We start from the raw sequence: 19,274 nt of genomic DNA on the forward strand, positions 1-19,274 counted from the left end.
CAAATTGCAATGACAGTGTTTCACCAAGTGCTTGCAATGCAAGTCAGAATTTCATTTTATCCTTCATTCATATCAGTGTTGCAAGAAAAGCCCCAGTGAATGATACCATCCCTATTTTGCATCTTTACAAAAAAACCCATGCACAGTATAAAAATAATGCTGTGCTGCAGAGACTCGTAATACAGGCTTTAGAAACAGCAATTTTTAACTAGTTTAGCAGGGAGTCCCAGTTTACTTTTTTGTTGTTCTTAAAATACAAGCTCTTCCCCACTTTCTCTAAACCCATTATAGCACCAGCTACCAAAGGCTCACTTACCAGCACTAACACTGGCAAAGTTTGCGTCCACAGGATCTTTACTATAGCATTTTTTATATTAAAATTTTCAATTCAGATTCCAGAGGATATATCCTGGCAGATAGAAAACATTACAACAGCAATAACCCAGAGAGCTATAGAAAAGAAAGAATAATTACTAGGTTGAGGTGTGGACTCAGAATAAGCAAAGGAGCAACTGCAATCTGCCCCTAGCAGTTTTAATAGTCAGCATTCAGCCAACTCTGAAGCAGCTGAAGATGGTCAGTGCTTGGGCTTTCCAAACACAAGCAAAACCATACATTTCATCAACATGCTCCTAAGAAGTTACCTAAGAAGTTGCCTCTTGCAAGATGAATGACAACCACCACATGGTCAGACAGATTTAGCCACTGCTTTCCCTTTATTTCGTCAATCTACACTAGTGTTCACATCCCTGTGCAGCCTGGATGGTCAAACCACCTTCCATCCTTTTCACCCGCCTTGTAAGAGGACTGGTATGAAAATGGGAAAGAGAACTCATATATAGGCTGAGCTAAAAAAGCAGGAAACAAGTTGTTTGTTGCAAAAATTGAGACGTGGGCTGGGAGAATGCAAACTGCCGACCAGGGGCTGGAATCGGCAAAGAGTCCAGGACCACCAATACCACCAAAGCAGAGCAATGGAGAGCAGGGTAACATTCTTCTCTAACCTCATGCTCTTGTGCCTACCACAGCCTCTGCTCTTAGTTTTCACCCTGCTCTGATCCCAGGCCACACACAAGTTTGGAAATAACTAATCAAACTAACCTGGAAGATAACCTCTAAGCTGTCGCTACGCCTTTTAAGCGAAAACTGGGCGGAAGTCATTCCTTTTATCACAGTAATAGAAATGAACCTGCAGAGCACACACTGTAACAGCTGTCATTCACATAGGCTTGCAATAGGTCACATCCAGTCTTTCTAAGCAATGTTGCATATTTTAATAACATGGTAACAACAGTTTATTATTCAGTCCTTTTTTTGAGTGAAACATATGAACAATGCAAGAAAGTGATTGTGCTTCAAACTATTTTTATTTACATTACATACCAGTAACCTGATAAATAAAGATAACTATTCACACCCCATTTTCCCTATGTAAACACTAGACTCAATTTCCATAGTAACAACCTTCATTTGTAAGCGCTTTATGTGGTTAATTCAGAGTAAAGAAAAATCACACTCTGGTTCTTGCCTTAAGTTGTAAATTTTTAGCACTCTCTATTTTAGCTTTTATGTCATGAGGTTTCTCAAAAAATCTCACAAAAGCTGGCTCATTTAATAAGGAAGCCAGAATCTGTTCAAAGGCAAAAGACCACTCATGGTTCCCTCTCAAACTCTGTGCTCTACCACCTTCAGTCTGCTCAGAGCTGCTTTCCTCCTGCCCTTTTGCAGGGGTTTCAGCAGCCACCTCTGTAACAGCAACTGGACTTTTGGCCGGTGATGGGAGACTCTGCAGTCTTCTCCCAACTTCTTCCATCTTCAGCAGAAGGCTGGTTACCACCGCTATAGCCCGATACAGAAGTTCCTCCTCAGGATCCCCATGGAACAGATTGTACAGAGTTTTTGAGAACTGGATGAACTGAGACTACAGAGAGACATAGACGGAGGAGACTGTTCAGAGAACAGCAACACAACTGCCCTGTTTCACCACACATCGTGCTCTCAATCCAGCACCTGGTGCCGCTGCTCAGCACCTGGTACAACAACTGCTCTAATGACAATATCAGCATGGACCAGCCCCAGTAAACCCAACTGTATCAGAAAGTCACTCTCTTCATAAGCTTGCAGTTACAACGGTTTGAAAAAACCACAGTCTAATGATTAATGTGGAGGTCTGAAATTTAAGGGAACTTACAAATCCTTTAGGAAACTACTAATAGGACTTAATGGACAAACAGCAGTCAAAAATAGACTTTAATAAGACCCAGGCAGTTTACCTGATTCATTCTTGGCAAGTCCTTAATGTTTTCTTCTCTTTTAAGAAGTTCATCTTGCCATTGCTTTAGGTATGCCTGAATATCAACCTTCTCCTTCCCTACTTGACAAAAAAAAGAGAAAAAAGAAGTGAAGAAATAAGAACTAAGAGCTTCCCATGAGGGATGAGGAGCAGAAGAACTGGCAACCTCAGTGTCATTCCTTCCCAACAGAGTGGTGGGGCCAAGGACTAAACATAATCGGAGTTTACATTACCCTCTCACCCTCCAGAACTACACTTATAAAAGCAGATTTAATGTAAGCACTATGCTAGAGATGATGTTACTCAGTATTCTTTGCCACCACACACTTCCCCAGCTCAGCTCGCCCAGAAGACACACGGTTACCAAGTGTGTCTCCAGGATTCTTTACCTTTTTCTGGGCTGCTCTTCAAAGATTCACTTTCAAGACTATCCCCAACAGATGAAACTACAGTTTAGGAGGAGAAAAAGAAGACAGACCTTTTTATTTGAGAAAGGAGGACCAATAGTTCATTTCCTTTTATCAAAAATTCCTTCCCTAAGGAGCAAGACCCTCACTGACCCATATGTTCTCAACACAGATTAGGCCACGAAGAAACCATGTGGTACCATTTGTATACTTTCTGTAAAAATAGAAGCCACATGAGAGGCTGGGGATAACAAAAGCAACTGCAATCAGTTATATAAAGCAAATAATCTTCATGATGGTCATGGCCCGTGTTTTGAACAGTGGTGAAAGCAGCACCCACATACTACACATAAGGTACTTTGGGATAGTTTTTAAAAAACAAAAAGGATCTGTCTTCCAAAGAAGGAAAACCGCACAGCTTTCCAAGCAGAGTATTTTATCAACACCATAAACTTAGACCCCACAAAACTTTGTTCAACTTTTTTTAAAATGGAAGCAAAGGATTTTGAAACACTTGCTTATGTGCCTCAAAATAGTTAAGGATTTGGATACTCAATTTCTTGAGGTAGGAAATATCAGCCCTTTATGCTGAAAAATGCTGACCAAATACACTTCCCTGTTTCCATGTAAACATCCATGGCCTTTGGATTCAGTCATCAGACTCGCTACCCACTAATTCTACACTACTTTATGAAAACGTAACTATCTACAGAAGATCTTTGCAGAGGATTTACAGTGATATGATTTCCTGGCTTTACTGGTTTCCAGAAGAGCGCTCTCCATTTTTCACCACGAGATAACTAACAGATTTCTTCTAATACTCTGCAGGCGAAGCCTCACACTCTGGAGCTTACCGCTGAGTTGGCTGAAGTGGATCAGCTCTTCTTTTGAAAGATCACCACCTTTGGAAGGGCTTAGAGATTCTACTTCAGTAAAAGCTGCAATAAATAAATGAATAAAATGGTTTTAGTGCTCCCAAGCATTACCAAAGCACTGATGAAAACAAACAGCTTTGTACAGACAAATGGTCCCCATGAAAAGAAATGGTGTTGGGGCAGATTATGTCCTTCCCAAAGAACATGTCACTCTGGAAGAAATACGCATCTGTATTACAGCTGTCGGACTGTACTGTAGCCAGGACTGGTGACAACAAAAAGCAAAGCTAAGAAAATTATAAGCAAACAAACAAAAAAACCAAACAACAAAAAACCCCCGCCCAAACAAACAAACACACACACACACCAAAAAAACCCCATGCAAAGATGATAAAAGCCAGGAATAGCCCTTCCCAAATGCCACCACCTCTCACTTACCTGGAGGGATGTGCAACTTAAAAAGAAGCTTGAGTTTGTCAGTGAAACTTCCATTATACATGGTATCTGTTAGAGAAAAGAGGCAAGACTGTTCAACTGGACCAAACTTTAAAACAGCCTCATAACCTAAACAAATACAACCCAGGGAGGTTGGAACTGGACATTCGTGCTGCCTTCCATGGAGCATAATTAGAGATAAAGCTTAAGGAAGGCAGTATCACCTGCAGCTGAGCCTGGGGTTTGACTTACTAAAATGAAACCACAGCACCAAAGAAATACAGCACTAATGTCTTCTCAGCATTTTCCCTTTAATTTTTGTTTCCTGAACAATACCACTTGAAAAACAAGAAGAAAGGAACGTAGGAGTAACTCGAGAAAACTTTCAGTTCCCCAGAGATATAAGGCATTGGTCATCTTGCATGATCTGTCTATGAGATGGCTTAGTATGAGGAAGCATTTATCATCAACTAAACAGGCTGGGCAATGAGATCATACCATTTCCTAATTTTCCGATATTTTGGTGGTAAAGCCGTATTTACATTTAATCTCAAATAGGAGATTATTCTCTAGGGAATTAACGTCTCAGGGAAGTTACTAGTTTGTAAAGCCTTGTGTTAGCTATTTCATGTGAAATACAGACAAACAAAATGAGAGCACAGTTCCATAACTTAAAGCCTTTATCATTCACCTAAATAGTGCAGGTCCCACTCTCAGGCTTGTAAATGTACTTGTGTATTTGGTTTGCCATTTAAGCAGTCTTTGCATTTAGTTTCACATGATAAAAATCAGACTCTTTGACCCTAAATTAAAAGGCTAGTCTCCTTAGGCTCCTAATATAACGTGTGGAAGATGATACAATCCAGGACTATTCCCAAGATGGAGTTCCCTTGTGAATGTGCTACATACATGTGCTGTTCTCATACCAAGAACACAGGCAAATTGTTTGAAGTTTATAAGGCAACTGGAGCTCTCATCCATCAGTCTGAATGTCCACAATGCAAGTGAGTCTCTGTTTGCACAGTGTGACCAGGGACTCAAGAGATGACAGAGAACCCTGAATTGTTGGCAGTCAATCCGATATTGGTCAAGATACGGCAGACTGGCATCATGATGTTGCAAGACAGGACTATTTACACTCCAATAACAGGAAAGAAAGTGCTCCTTCTGCAAAGGAAAGATCAAATGTTAGATTTTCTGAAACAACAACTCTCTCTGGGTGAAAGATGTGAGAAGTTAACTATGTAACTTGATTTAAAGCTGACACGTAAAACATGCTGAATCTCGCTTTTACCTCAATTTGTTAAAACAGTTTCACACCCATAACACAGTCTACCTTTAAGATGGATGGTTGGAAAGTGAGGAAAATGGCACATTACCTTGAATAATTCATAAAGCTCTTCAAGATCACTAAGACTGAATCTTACATCCTGGGACACAACACGTAGCTGAAACAAAATTAAGAGAAAATTAATGAATGAGACTTGCCTCTTTGGAATAAGCCATAAAATAAAGTTATGGGAGACTTAACTTTACATTAAAAGACACTGTTTGAATATTCCACGTTTTGGCATGTTATAACTAGGAGTAAGAATAGAACTTTTTTAAAGCAATCAGAGGATTATAGACAGAGAGGAAAATTTTCTCCCAAAAAAGAGAGCTTAGAGCTAGTTACATTACTTGTATACATGGAGCCTACAACATGAAATTCAGTTATTTGTAATGATATAACATATAGCTTCCTTTATAATGGGCAAGTACACGTTCAGCTCTCAACAGAGAAGTTGAATCCTCATTTTTTAAAATTAAAAAAAAAAATAAACAAACAAAAAACTTGTTCACAGCTTTTTAAAATGAAGTTAGCTACAAGACCAGTTTCCATCCTCATAATATGTATGTTTTATAAAATGAAATAGAGCAGTTATTATCTCAGCACAGCCAACAGCATTTAGTATCAGCTGCTACAAGCCACATTTACTACAGTAAGCAGCACTGCTCGTTAAACAGAGTAGTATTATCACCAGTTATAGGAAATGGGCCACTGGAGAAAACAGGCAAACAAAGGGAGCACCTTGCAGCCTCCAGTTTCATTCAGGAGTCTGAACTTAAAGGATGATATTGGCAGCTGAAGCGCTACCACACCACACGTGTTACCGGACATCCACACACACCACACCACACCACAAGGCAGACAAAAAGCCTTGTTGTACAACAAAAAAAAAGCCTTGCAGTACAATAATGTCTTTGGGGACATTTGGGATTGCTTCCTAGAGTAAAAATGGAGGTGATTAATTGTTTTACTGTAGCACTGTGGACATTTTACAGTGCTCTATGCCTCTAAGAGAAATGCGTTAACAATTTAACAACAGCAGACAGAAATATAGGTCAGTTCCAATTGCTGTTCCAATCAACGCAAAGTGCCAGCGATATGCCAGCCTTTAGAAGTTCTCTGTGATGGCATCACTTGTGACGAGACCAGAAGGTCATGCTGTGTTTCACAGACCAAAAATGTCACAGGCCAAACATCAGTTAACAGACACCCTGCAGATGAGAGCGATTCCAGTATATAAAATTATATATTTGGCCCTGGAAAATGTAGCTCTTCTCAGAATTTTCCAAAAAGGAATGAATTTCATCAGAGAGAAGGGTTTAGCTCTTCCAAGTCACTCACCACATTCTGCTTGGTCGTAGCTTCCAATGTCTGGATCACATAAAGCCTGTTCCTGCAGCGCATGCTCTCAACATCCTCATATCGAATATCACCATATCTCTAAGAAAAAAAGAATCATTCCATGAAATCAACTGTTGCTAGACACATCTAAGCAGCTGTTTTTGCCTTTCTTGCATCTAAGTACAATACAGGCGTGGACACAAGACAAGATCCCAAAAACTCTTGAGCAAAAAAATCATTTATTAGAGTACTAACAACTCTGCTATCACATGGTGACCACTACTGCAGGCTAGCAAAGTGTGTATGTTGTCAGGGCTTGAAGTTCACTCTAGTAACTTTAGGAATTAGCTGAAGTAATTTCCAAGCCGTTCTTAGGTACCCCTGGAATTTCTGAAGGACAGGGAAGGTGTCTGAGCATTGGAGTAGAACAAGGACATTTACCTTTAAAGAAAAGTAGGATAGTAGGCAGAAACTAGAAACAAGTTCCCAGAGAAATCATGAAACAAGTTATTAAACAATTAAAATCTAAATAGAAACAGGTAAGATAAATCAAAACGGGCCAACATTTTTTATCGAGACAATGTCAAATCAACTTAACCTCCTCATATGATGAAATGCTGTCTAGTGTGTAGAACTGAAACAGCTGGTAGGACACATCTTTACCTCTGTGAGGTTTTTGACACTCTTCAACAACATATGCAACCAGGAGGACATGGCCTAACTGCAACCACCGTGCACCCTGTGCACAACTGGTTCTAATACCAAACTTTGAGAAGGAATGAGTGATAAATGAACAATCTAGGCAGGACTTCCAGAAGTTTCTCCACAGTGTATTTTGCTCCCATTTTCGGCAATGTACTTCAAACAAGATATGAAAAACTGCAACAAGAGTCTGAGCATATAAGCTTTGGGGAAAGGCTAGAGGAACTGGTTGTATTGAATCTAGAAAAAGAAAAGATCAGAGTTGAGAGGGTAACTGACGAACAACAACAATCTGATCGCAACAAGGCATTGCAGAGAAAACTGCCATTGACTATCCTCAGTAGTGCTTTGTGTGAGCATCCAAGAGGAACTATACTGGATATTAGGATATTTTCTGACAAGAGCGGAGAAACCCTACAATGGACTAACGTCGTTGCAGATTCTCTTTTGCTGAAGAGTTTTAACAACCTAAGACATATTTCAAGGACGATCTGGGCGTACGCTGGACAGGGAGCTGAACTGAGTGACCTGTGGAGCTCTCTTCCAGAACTGTATTTCTGTGTTCCTGTGAAGACCGCTACCAGCACACTTCTGACTTGGAACAAGGAGGAAGCAGAGAGAAATTGCATCTCTGACTCAGAACTCTTTCACTGGTCTGGCTCAGAACTCATTCACTGGTCTGGCTTCTGGGCACTGATATTGTGCAATGGCCTCAGTAAGAATATACACAAGATATATAACCTAACTGAATTAATGCAATGTGATAAAATGTTAACACATTCTTCCATTCACTAATTAAACACGACTTCTTCATACCTGATTAGGCTGCCAAAGAATGAGTCTTGCATTTGTGCCTGAGTCATAAAGGCATGAAACTGCACATCATTTTAAAATTCAATTCCGTATCTTTCCACTTAAGCGCATTTATCTTATGAACACCCATGCAAAGCAACAGTATCACAAAGAACATCTCTGTTCACTTATTCATGATTTGTAATTAGACCTATCTGTCGAATGACAACTCTCCATTGCAGCAATCTCCCCATTTCGAAATTTGTTTTATTTTATTTCCTCAGTGATATGAAAATAAAACCCTTCACCAGAACACAATTGTGTTGAAATTAACTGTCTGGTCAAAATGGGAAGGACATTGACTCTCACTCTGTAATAGCAGTTCTCAAACAAGGGGTTGTGACATTTACCAGCATCAACGAAATTTGGTTTCAACTGAAGATAAAAATTTGCATCCAAAATGAGATTATTAGATAGAAATGGGGATACGGGCCTAGGAACAGGGCTGTCAGCTTGGAAGTGGCAGATTCGGGTTCAAGGATCTTTTCCCTCAGCTTGCCTTTCACTTACGGTGGGCTGAGCAGAAGCCTATCTACAAGTGGATTAATACCCTGATACAAATCATGCCAAGGGAAGGAAATGCCTCATGATAGTCTGAAGACAAAAGGAGAAGGAGAAGCCAGACCTATTTCCTCCCAAGTGCAAAGCTGCAAAGCTAGACACTGCAGAAATCAAACTTGCAAATCGAAAGAACGTGCTAAAAGACCATAACTGGTCTTCCTCACCCAACGCATCTCAGAACAGTCATTTAACCTGAAACTACTCAAGCACGTAGTTTCCCACATGGGTTGTTATGCCGGATGTTACCACTAACTGCAACGTGCAGTAACCAGTTTCAAATTATTATAGTAAATGCAAGGGCCGTTTCTGCTGTACTTTGTCATTTAGTTGACCTACTAATAAAGTGAATGAGGGATGGCACTACCTGACCTGTGATGAACTTAGGGAACTCCACTCAGGACAGCCTAGAAAGCACATTCCAGACAGTTCAAAAAACCAAAATAATACAAAAACAAACCTACCCCATAACCTATAAGGTTTTCAGTGAGGCTCAACAAAATATAGAGCTCAATTTCTACCAATCTAGATAGATTTTCTACTCTAGTTTGCACAAGGCAGCTGCACTATTTTTAAGGTAGCCCATACAACGTAAACACTGCATGGGATGCAAAAACATACCCACAGGAACACATACTTCATTTGACTCTCGGATCAAATCGGTAATGTCCACTTTTGGATGGTCACTCTTTGTGTCGCTGAGGTTGGAGCCTTGCTGCACAGCTGGAGGCAAAGGACTGTCTTTGTTAGTGACACTGTCAAAAAATCTGCACAAAGCAAACACACAAGAAATCAGCAGGAACCAGTTTATCTCAACAAAACAATAACATCAGCATCTACTGAAGAAAAAGTGCGCAAAGAATGGGAAATAGCAAAAATATGAGTAGCACAAATAAGCTGTAATAGTAACAAAGATATATAAAAATGGGACCCAACTACCCAGAGAAGTTGTAGAGCTGTAATCATTTTTTAAAATATACCAGCATGCAACAGAAGTGTTACAGCCAGATAAAAATGTTGAAAGCAGGAGTTCAAAAGGAGTTCATAAAAATCATCAACATCTTGGGTGTCAAGTGGGAACAGCAGCTTGTTTGGTGCAAGTGAAAATTAAGCTTTCACCACACTTCTGGATTTTAAATTTTAACACATTTAAACTGGGTGAATGTACTCTTACTGTTAGGGGTTTTTAAAGTATTAAATATTTAAATGAGCATAGTTAGGTTTTACAATAAATACCCGGCTGCATAGGCTCTTAGAATAAAAATTACATTTTCCTCATTAATTCTGTAGCTCCTACCCTATATTCAAACATGCAACATCTAAAAGTCTCACTGAAAGGAAATTCTTACTACCAGTTCCTAACAGCCATAATTTGGTGACTTCTACAGCACAGTCATTTTGCTGTTTTAATACTCCATGATATGCAATCACAGCAGCAACAACAGAATTTAGGTAGGTAGTGAAGCAAAAACCGTACAAGTTTTGCTTGCAATACATCAGTTTAAAATGCACTTTATGTTGCATATATTAATTTATTCTTCAAATGCTAATACAGAACAAACATCAGGTCATGATAGCCCTCATCGCATTTTTTTGTCTTATTTCTATTTAAAGCCATCAGCAGCAGAGGAGCCAGTAGCCTAAACTACAAGAACTGAGCTGTAGAATATGTTGTCAGTAAGTTGACGCCTGAACTATTTGGAACGGTCTAAGTGTGCTCTAGATTACCTCATCATTAAGGAAAGCCACCTTCTATAAGTGATATAAATTCCAAACACATTGCTTTTACTTTGAAATACACAAAATGGCAATGGTTTAGAAGAACTTTAATGGAGGATGGGATTTTCAGAGGATCAAGCACACTTTCCAGCCACCCCTTCTGGAATTTTGGCCCAAGATGAAAACTTAATTCCTTTGAAGCCCTTGGAAGTCTTGGCCAGATGTCTTCTCAGCTGCCCCAGAATGACTTGTCTATTTCCAATTGCAGCAGCTGCTACACAGCCTGTAAGAATAACAGTTAGACTGATACCTGTTGAGAACACTGACTGCTTCTGCATCATCCTTACAAGTCAGCAACTTCTCCATGTTGTATTCCAGCACTGCGAGCCCCAGCTGCAAGATTGCCTTTATTCCATCATAGAAGAAACAGTCCACCACATTGACTGCACTTTCAATAGGCAGCACACTGATAAAAAGGGTAAGGAACCAGGAGAGAGAGACCGAGGAGAAAAAGGTCATGTCCGTCATGTGGCCTGTCAACTGAGGCAGATGAACCCTGATGAGCTCCTCAAACACTGCCTGATCTACCAAGGCACCTGCAGGGAAAGGATAACAAAACCACCACCCAAATCTTAGCACAGAGAAGCACACTTTTCTCCTAGCACCGGCCAGACGTCAAGCCCCCATCCTCATGCAACTTTGTTGTAAAAGTGTGGAACCGCTGTGTCCGCTCCCTGGGCTGGACGCTGTGCGCTCTGTGCACGGGCCCGGAGCCTCGCTGCATGCTGTAAGGTGTGTTAGCGCTTTTGGGGGTGTGAAGCCACTTCCAGTGATTCTCCTGACAGCCAGTACACCTGCTCTGCAATTAGAGAGAAACTTCATATCCAAGTTTCTTCTAGCACATACACCTGCAAGTACCGAGTATGAGATCAAAGCGTTGAGTCCGGACCTGAAGTAAAACTCTTTTTCCTTTATCTAAGCCAACTAAGTTTCAAATAAATAGTATGAATTGCAGTTGTAATACCAAAAGAACAGTATAATAGTCTAACTGACTATTTCCTGAGTAGTTATGCCTAGAGTAATGACAATATCTGAAAATCATATTCACTCCTACTTAAGTGGAGAGTCTTGAGATGTTCTCTGTAACTTCCATTTTCTGCTTCAAAATACTGAACCAAATGCAACAGTTTCTCTCCACTGTTCAGTCTTCAGCTCATTCCTTACACTTGTTCTTAATGAATGAACATTTATATTCAATTCTAGATAGAAAGCCAGATGGATGTTACCAATGATTCGACGATTGAAATAATCGGGTAGCATCCTTTCACACACAGCAACCAAAAGCCAGAAAGCTTCCTCCTCTTTAGCATACAGCAGAAGTACTGATGTCAAAATATTCATTGCCTATAACATTCAAATACAAAAGGAAGCATTGATGAGGAAAGACGGTGAAAACATAACTGTTGCCATTTGTTACAATTTATATTTCTGAAAGCACTTTACAGCACATTTTGAGTGCTAGGATAACTTACAGCCATGTCCGGTATAAGACTTGTACCTCTGTATTATTAAATATAGAGCATAGTATTTAAACTACATAAAAATATTTTTCAGTGCTAAAAGTCTAGTAAGAATGCAAAGGCCTATATGAAGTAAACATGACGGAATTCATCAGCAAATTCAAGTACAGTGTAAAAACTCATGTCACATAGTGGGATGAAATAAGCAAAGTGAACCACTGAGCAAGAAACCATTACATTATTTATGTGACTGATTTTATAAGGTGCCACTAAACTGCCATCATGAGCTAATATTTAGATAACCAACACTGACTCTCAAAACTGCTGTACCTGACAATATCCAATCTGCGGATTCCTGTGTGCATAAGCTGTAAGAACTCTCCTGAGCGCAGAAATTCCGGTGTCACTCTGAAAAGCAGGATGCTCAGGTAAGGAGCGACGTAAATCTCGTTCAATTTCATCAGTAGCTAAAGTGCAGGTTCCTAAGGACTCTTCCACCAACTCAGTGTAGTAGCCAGGGTTGGATGCCATATCATTTACAGCACCTGCCAATACATTGTATTGCACAGTATTAGAGGACAACAGTAAAGTATCTACATGATTGCCTGCAAATTGTATACAAATTTTTGGTGACTACTGAGGTACCTCATGATCTCCAGATGTTACTGCAGTAATGTACCAGAGTAATTCTACTGAAATTAATTGAACTACTCTGAATCAAAACCAGAAAAGCGACATAAAGTAAGGGTTGGAGGAAATCTAACTCACTTTGCATTATAAAGTTGATTTTTAATTACTTTTTTGCTTCATTGCAGGGAAAATTTTTAAAAAAGGCTTCCTTTCACCTACAATTTTGCCCAGGTTTTCTGGAAAATACAATGCCTTTCCATTTCCATCTGGAAACAGATTAGAAAAACTAGGCCAAGGACTGATATTTACCTAATTAATTCCATAACTTTTATGTCAACACCTTCCAAGACAGAGATATCAGTTTGGTAACAGAAGCATAAATGCCTTTGTAAACGCTCAAAGAACACTAGCAAAGGTAAATCCACATTCACACGTCCTCAAAAGGAACTACCATACAGGAGGCTTAATGAAGAGTATAACATTCATTTGTCATGATAAACAGATCCTCTGGAACAGCAGAAAGCTCTGCCCAGGGGAACACAGCGAGTACAGGTAGCAGAAAAGGTCCTGGGTGGCTCCTCAAAATCTGCAGCTTCTTTTCTGAATCCAACCCAGGCTTCCTGTAGGACCCTGATCAAGTCAGTGGCTGCTGCTTTTCTAGGTGTTTCAGTGAGCGGGAATAGAAAGTGCACAGAGGTGTTGTAAAGCGGTGTCTTAATTCCCTGGGCCTCCATTCCCTCAAGTTAAGTGCTCAGATGCAGGTATGTTCTATAGAAGAAAGCCACAAAAACACGCTCAGAGCTTTGGCAAGAGATCCCCTATGTGTGAGAAAGTCCACAATTCCTGTACGTCTCACTCTTTAAACCAACCAATAGCATATAGCAAAGAGCTGCCAACAACTGAGGCCAAATTCTCTGCCAGGAAAACTATTTTTTTTTCTGTGTCTGGTAACACTATCTTCTTAGAAAGCTTAAATCCAAACAATTGACATGCTTTTCTTTTTAGCAAGTAAAGAGGCTTTGTTGAAACTGATTGTACCCTGAGACAGCATTTATTCGTATCATTATTTTTCAGCTGAGTTTGTTATAAAAGCAGAAGATGCAGGTTTAGTTTGAATCAATGCAAAACAAAATAATAGACAAAATTATCCTGTTCATCATTTTGAAGTGTCTTTCTTCAGAAAGACTTGGATAAATTGCCAGAGGTAAGAGCGTTTTTTGTCAGACTACTTTCACCCAGTAACTAGAACATCCATACAGGAGAATCCACAAAATGAATCAATTATACTTGCTATGCAATACCTGAGAAGAGTAGCCAGAGCTCTCCTCTTAATGCCTCCGGGATCCCTCTTACAACTAGGTCTCGAGTCTTCTTTGTTCGAAACATGGTGACACCATGTCCCCGTTCCACAAAGAGGATGTTCCAGGACTGTTCTTTCATTTTTTCTTTCAACTATGAAAAGCAGAAAACAAGAAGCATTAACTATACTGACCAAATTTTGTTCTCGGTTATATTCATATAAACTGAAAATGGCAGGGCTGGCATCAGTTTTGATATGTGAAATGAACACTGATGAAAATCAGAGCAAAATCTAACCTGTGCATAGTATAAGCTTGGAATACAATGTGATCTCCTACATGACCTATTATTCTTTAAAGTACAGGATGTTTCAAAAAGATGGACCCAGTTTCAAACGGAAGTGATTTCAAATTGGGTCCATCTTTTTGACACATCCTGTATATTATTACAAGAATGTCTATACCAGATCAGACAAAAGGTAAATCTAATGCAGTATCCCATCTTACAAAAACCAACAGCAAGTGCCACGGGACAGTAAGGTCAAGTGAACACCTGCAAAATCCTCCTCCGTCCTCCAGCAAATAGAAGCACAGGCACCTCCGCAGCAGAGGCCATCTGTGAATTGAACAGCACACAGCAGATTTTTCCCTGTAATTTGCTTTCTGAACCCAGACAAACCTGCCACCGTCTAACTTCCCTTGAAGCCCCTTGTTGCTGTATTAAGACAGCAAACAATTACTCCCTTTCACCTTTTTCAAGCCACTCCTAAACTCAACTTTTTACTTCCCACTTCAGAATGATTCCAACCCATAAACTGCATGCAAGCTGGATTTTAACTGAAGTCCTCACCATCTATATGTTATCTTCCATTGTTCACTATTTTGCTAAACTTATTTTGTTTTAAATCAATAGGTAGGCAGACACTGATTACCTCTAGATTGAACCATCTGCAGCTTTAACACCACATAAGCAAAACCTACATTATTATCAAAGGACCACGAAGCACTAGGGATTTAAAGGAAGTGAATGAACAGTGATAAAGCAGTAAGACAGGCAACCACTGCAAGGTGCAACTGTGCAGACAAATTCTGCCATCGTTGTTCTCCTCAGATGTTCAAAAAATTCATTGCCTGCATAATGGATATGAAAATTCGACATCTGACATAATTCCTATGGCAAAAAAACTAGAGGCACAGTAAAACTTCCTCTTGTAAGATTCTTTTTCAGGTATTTCCATGCAAATATAGATATGTTTTTATGATACAAACATACATGCAAATAATCTGCATACTGTAACTTGGGCCAGTTTTAAAATACCTCATTTTTGTTGCTGTTTTGTGATAAACAGCGTAACATTTTCTTGCTAAAGGGTAAATCAATAGAAGGGAAAAAGATGAAATTGAATGAAAGCAGTAGAAAAGACAATCAGGAAAAAGACAGTGAAGAGAAGGTTCAGATTGCTTCTGTGTGGTGGCAGGTTTCTCTGTGCTAATTTGAGAGCTCTAACAAAAAAACTATGCAAAAAAGTATTTGGCCATGATGGTGCAATAGAGTCAAGCAAGTGATTTTTTGTGAAGTCAGCTCACTGTCACAGATACCTCCTTAATTACTCTGATAAATTAACATACGTGTGTCAATTTTAACATATCTATGAACCGTTCTTTGCCAACAGCAATAAAAGTGTGCTAACACTGTTACAGATGAAATTATATCCCACTGAAACTCAGCAGGCAAAACAGCTTGCTTCCTTTTTTTGATTCATCATGCTTTCTTGCATTATATTAGTTGACAGATTTGGAACAGAACGGCTACAAATGGTGGAAAGTACACAAAGGGATGGCATGACATCAGTGTCATTATTCTCACACAGTTTCTGACCTCCAAATAACACGAGGAGAGAATCAATAATCACGAAAGTCTGCAGGAGAGTGAAGTCTAGTTGGATTAAAGAGGGGAACTAACAGCTGAAAACACTTACGCCCATATAGGTTTTACATTTAATCAAATATTTATCAATCAGCTAGAACGTTTTTACAAACTAGCAGTTTCTGCTAACATAGAAGACAACAGTGTATACATCTGAACTTCAGCAGGACCAGCCATGTAAGTAAGACCCGCTTTGTAGAACAAAAATTCCAATTTCAGAAAAAATTGAAGTTACAGGCATTTAACCCACAGAGTAGAAGGAGGCAGAGACAGTAGAAGCAGTGAAATAGATCTTTCATGAAGTACAAGATTACTAATAAACTGTTGATGATGTACCTAAAACGCAATTCAGTTTCTCTGAAGCAAAGCGACGGATGAGCGGGTGCTCCAGGGCTGAGGCAGGGTGAACACTGCCACGGTATTTTCCATGCATGCAGCAGTAAGATTTAATATTGTTAAAGCAATTAAAGGTGCCAAAAGTAGATTTTGGCTACTTTTGTTCAACATACTGTAATAAGTAGAACTCAAAAATCTGGATTCCCTTTTCTCCTGCTCAAAGGGTGTTTATTTTCTGATATTTCTAATATCAAAAATTCCATATCTTAATTCACCCAGTTCTGCTGAAAGACTTAATTTTAAAATAAAACCTGTCTTCTTGCATACACTACACAGAAGCAAAAATAGGATGTCCTACTGCAAAAACAATTAAAGAAACATTCTCCAGAGCATAACTTTGTTAGACAGAAGTGTAAAAGAATGAAACAAGGAAGAAATGAAGTCAATTTCTAGATAACATTCTCCTTGCCCCCAAAGAGTTTGTAGTGACTTTGTATCTTGACAATTCAGACAGATACGAAACATGTTCACTATCACGAAACAAACAGCCAACTCTTCCCTGAGGGCTGGAAAAGCAGGAGGAATTAGCTCCACGAAGATAAGGCATATCATTATTACACAAGATGAGCAGAAAATTGAATGGAGCCATGAAGCAGCACCCTGGGGATTCCAAATACAGACAATGCAGATGAAGGAAGACTGGCAAAGCCCCAGAGGAAATCAGCAGCCTTGCTGGAATACAATCCTTTCCAATTAGATTCTGAACACTGTTGGCCATTTTATCTCTTACCATTTTAGGGTCTAGATTCTCAGTATCCTGAGGATGATAGACGGTCATTAGGGCTTCTGTACCGACAGTTCTGCTGTTATCTCTCTGACCTATTTTTGATGGTGCCGCATCAAAATCCTTTGGACTGTTCGAGGCAGAACTAGCTGCAACCTTGAAAAAATTTAACAGTGGTAGTTATAAATGCCAAACAGTCCTTCAAGAAGCAGCACTGACATCAGGAACCGTTTAGTTTCTAGATCATCATTGTTTATTACATTAAGTTACAGGCATCAGATACAGACTTCCAAAATAAATGAAAAACAGCAGTCCCTACTCTGCACAGCTGCCTTTAGGAGGCTGCGCTTGGAAAAAAAATCCATCTCTACAGCCAAAAACTCAATTATAAAAGGACAAATGTTGACAATGAGAACTGTAATAGATAGGGAGGCCTGACCACTGAAGTCAAAAGAAAAGCATTCATTTTAATAGAGCCATATATTGAACTATACAGAAGTGCTGAGAGCATTTAAAAACCAGCATTAGAAGCTGGATGGTTTTTCAAAACCTGATGGAAAACAAAGTAAAGCAACCAAAACCAGAATGCATTCACAGTAGCACCACTGTTTAGCACATTCTCTTTCATATGGGCACAGAGTTATTTATTTTTCCACACCTTAAACCCAGAGGTACATGACTTAGCATGGTATGTCAATATAATGCAGATATAACCAAAACACAGTAATCTAAAAGGGAATGCCCCTGAGCAGCAGATCTTACCCCCAGGGCTGTGCTGTACCCTTGTCGGCTGAGTATTTCTGCTGGTATCAAACTATCTCGCTTTTAGTAATCATTTTTGCCTTTTAATCCTTAAGAATCAAAATCTCAAGAGAGAGATTTTGATGATACACTGATATTTTCCACCAAAAGGCACTTATTTGTACACTTCTCCACTCTTACAACTGTCACTTCAGAGACTACTCCAGCCAATTCCATGTTTGGAGGGGAAAATTTTCAGGGAAGAGATACAGCAACTATGTAATTCTTGTAATGGATGTTTTGTCATTGCTTTCTTATTTCTCCTGCATGAAATACTTACATGACTACATGAAATACACCTGAATACTTACAGATTTCTTCATATCTAGAAACAACCTTACAATCATTCCACCAACTTCCTGAGTCAAATAGCTGGCAAAAAACAATACAGCTATACATAATTTTACATCAGACGGGTGGACTTTTGTTTTAATGTGAAGGGTCTGAAGGCAAGAGATGGGACTGTGATTTTTAAAGAGAAAAAAAATATTTAGACAACTTAAAACCTAGAGGTACAGCAGACACTGTTATCCATCTTGTGTCTAGATTCAGGTTTACATAGAGATGTATTGCGTTACACAGCAAAACATTAACAACAATACATAAACTCTTAGTCTAGACAACTTATGCCTAGGAGCAGGTAATAAAACAGAATTAGCAGAGCAGCTACCTCTGCGTTTATGATGTGTTGTGGACTTGAAGTTGCACCGCATTTCATTCTGAGCTTTGCCACAAGCTGTTCGAAATCTCTAACCTCCGTGAAACGAAAAGCTGTTTTTCCTTTGGTACTAATGCTGACTCCTCTGTTGGCTGGATCTGCCTTATCCACCCCTGTGACCTACAGAAGCAAGGACACATAAATTAGGCAACAACTTTTACCAGCTTACTTCTAAAAGAGAAAACCTGTTAAAAATACATGAGTACACGAAACAGTACTATGAAGCAACACACAGGTAGAATTAGCAACCCAAGTAACAAACTCACTACTTTAAAGCTCAGTGGTCTGGAGCTATTTTAACACAAGATAATAAGTATTATGCGATACATTTTCAAGAGAGTATAAAAAAATCTTTGAAAAGGTTTTCCCAGCTGTAAGTGCTGAGCTTCTTTGAAAATCTCACCTCCTTGTACCTGCTGGAGCTGTTACTCTTTTTTCTTACCATCCAAGAGCAGACAAAACATGGCTTTTGCAAGTAATCAAAGGAATCAAGCTTCATAAGAATGAATTTCCAGTAAGAATACCCCTTCAAAGACAGCTGTCATAACACATGACAGCTGGAGCTGATTTTAATTGCCGTGATGGAACAGTTAAGGATTAGAGCAGTTAATACGCTTTAATAATGCAAGTACAAGTGAGACAATCATGAAGAGCTACACTGACTGCTATTGCTGATGCTTTTACATTGTTACAGGTAAAGAATGAAATACCACTGAGCTAAAGGTACTCTGAAGTACACTATCACTAT

The 19,274-nt window shown here is 39.4% G+C and overlaps 1 protein-coding gene across 3 annotated transcripts in view; it reads right to left on the reverse strand.

Annotated features, from left to right (window-relative positions):
* Positions 1–1,348: 1,348 nt before the first annotated feature.
* TBC1D8B (TBC1 domain family member 8B) overlaps positions 1,349–19,274 on the reverse strand; it is a 34,465-nt gene continuing 16,539 nt past the window's right edge. Inside the window, exons 7-21 of one of the 3 annotated variants that reach the window (XM_065643088.1) lie at positions 18,479–18,646; positions 17,014–17,163; positions 13,964–14,114; positions 12,363–12,577; positions 11,799–11,916; positions 10,823–11,108; positions 9,431–9,560; positions 6,682–6,780; positions 5,390–5,458; positions 4,937–5,177; positions 4,014–4,079; positions 3,555–3,638; positions 2,683–2,739; positions 2,274–2,371; positions 1,349–1,921 (exon numbers count right to left, since the gene is read on the reverse strand). In XM_065643088.1, the coding sequence (XP_065499160.1) occupies positions 1,511–1,921; positions 2,274–2,371; positions 2,683–2,739; positions 3,555–3,638; positions 4,014–4,079; positions 4,937–5,177; positions 5,390–5,458; positions 6,682–6,780; positions 9,431–9,560; positions 10,823–11,108; positions 11,799–11,916; positions 12,363–12,577; positions 13,964–14,114; positions 17,014–17,163; positions 18,479–18,646 (2,343 nt within the window). In that variant the 3' untranslated portion in view covers positions 1,349–1,510. Of the gene's footprint in view, positions 1,922–2,273; positions 2,375–2,682; positions 2,740–3,554; positions 3,639–4,013; positions 4,080–4,936; positions 5,178–5,389; positions 5,459–6,681; positions 6,781–9,430; positions 9,561–10,822; positions 11,109–11,798; positions 11,917–12,362; positions 12,578–13,963; positions 14,115–17,013; positions 17,164–18,478; positions 18,647–19,274 lie in introns of all 3 variants that reach the window. The other 2 variants (XM_065643086.1, XM_065643089.1) reach the window with 2 other exon arrangements.

Source organism: Caloenas nicobarica, chromosome 12, assembly GCF_036013445.1.
Source record: "Caloenas nicobarica isolate bCalNic1 chromosome 12, bCalNic1.hap1, whole genome shotgun sequence".
In the NCBI taxonomy this organism is placed as follows: Eukaryota; Metazoa; Chordata; class Aves; order Columbiformes; family Columbidae; genus Caloenas; species Caloenas nicobarica.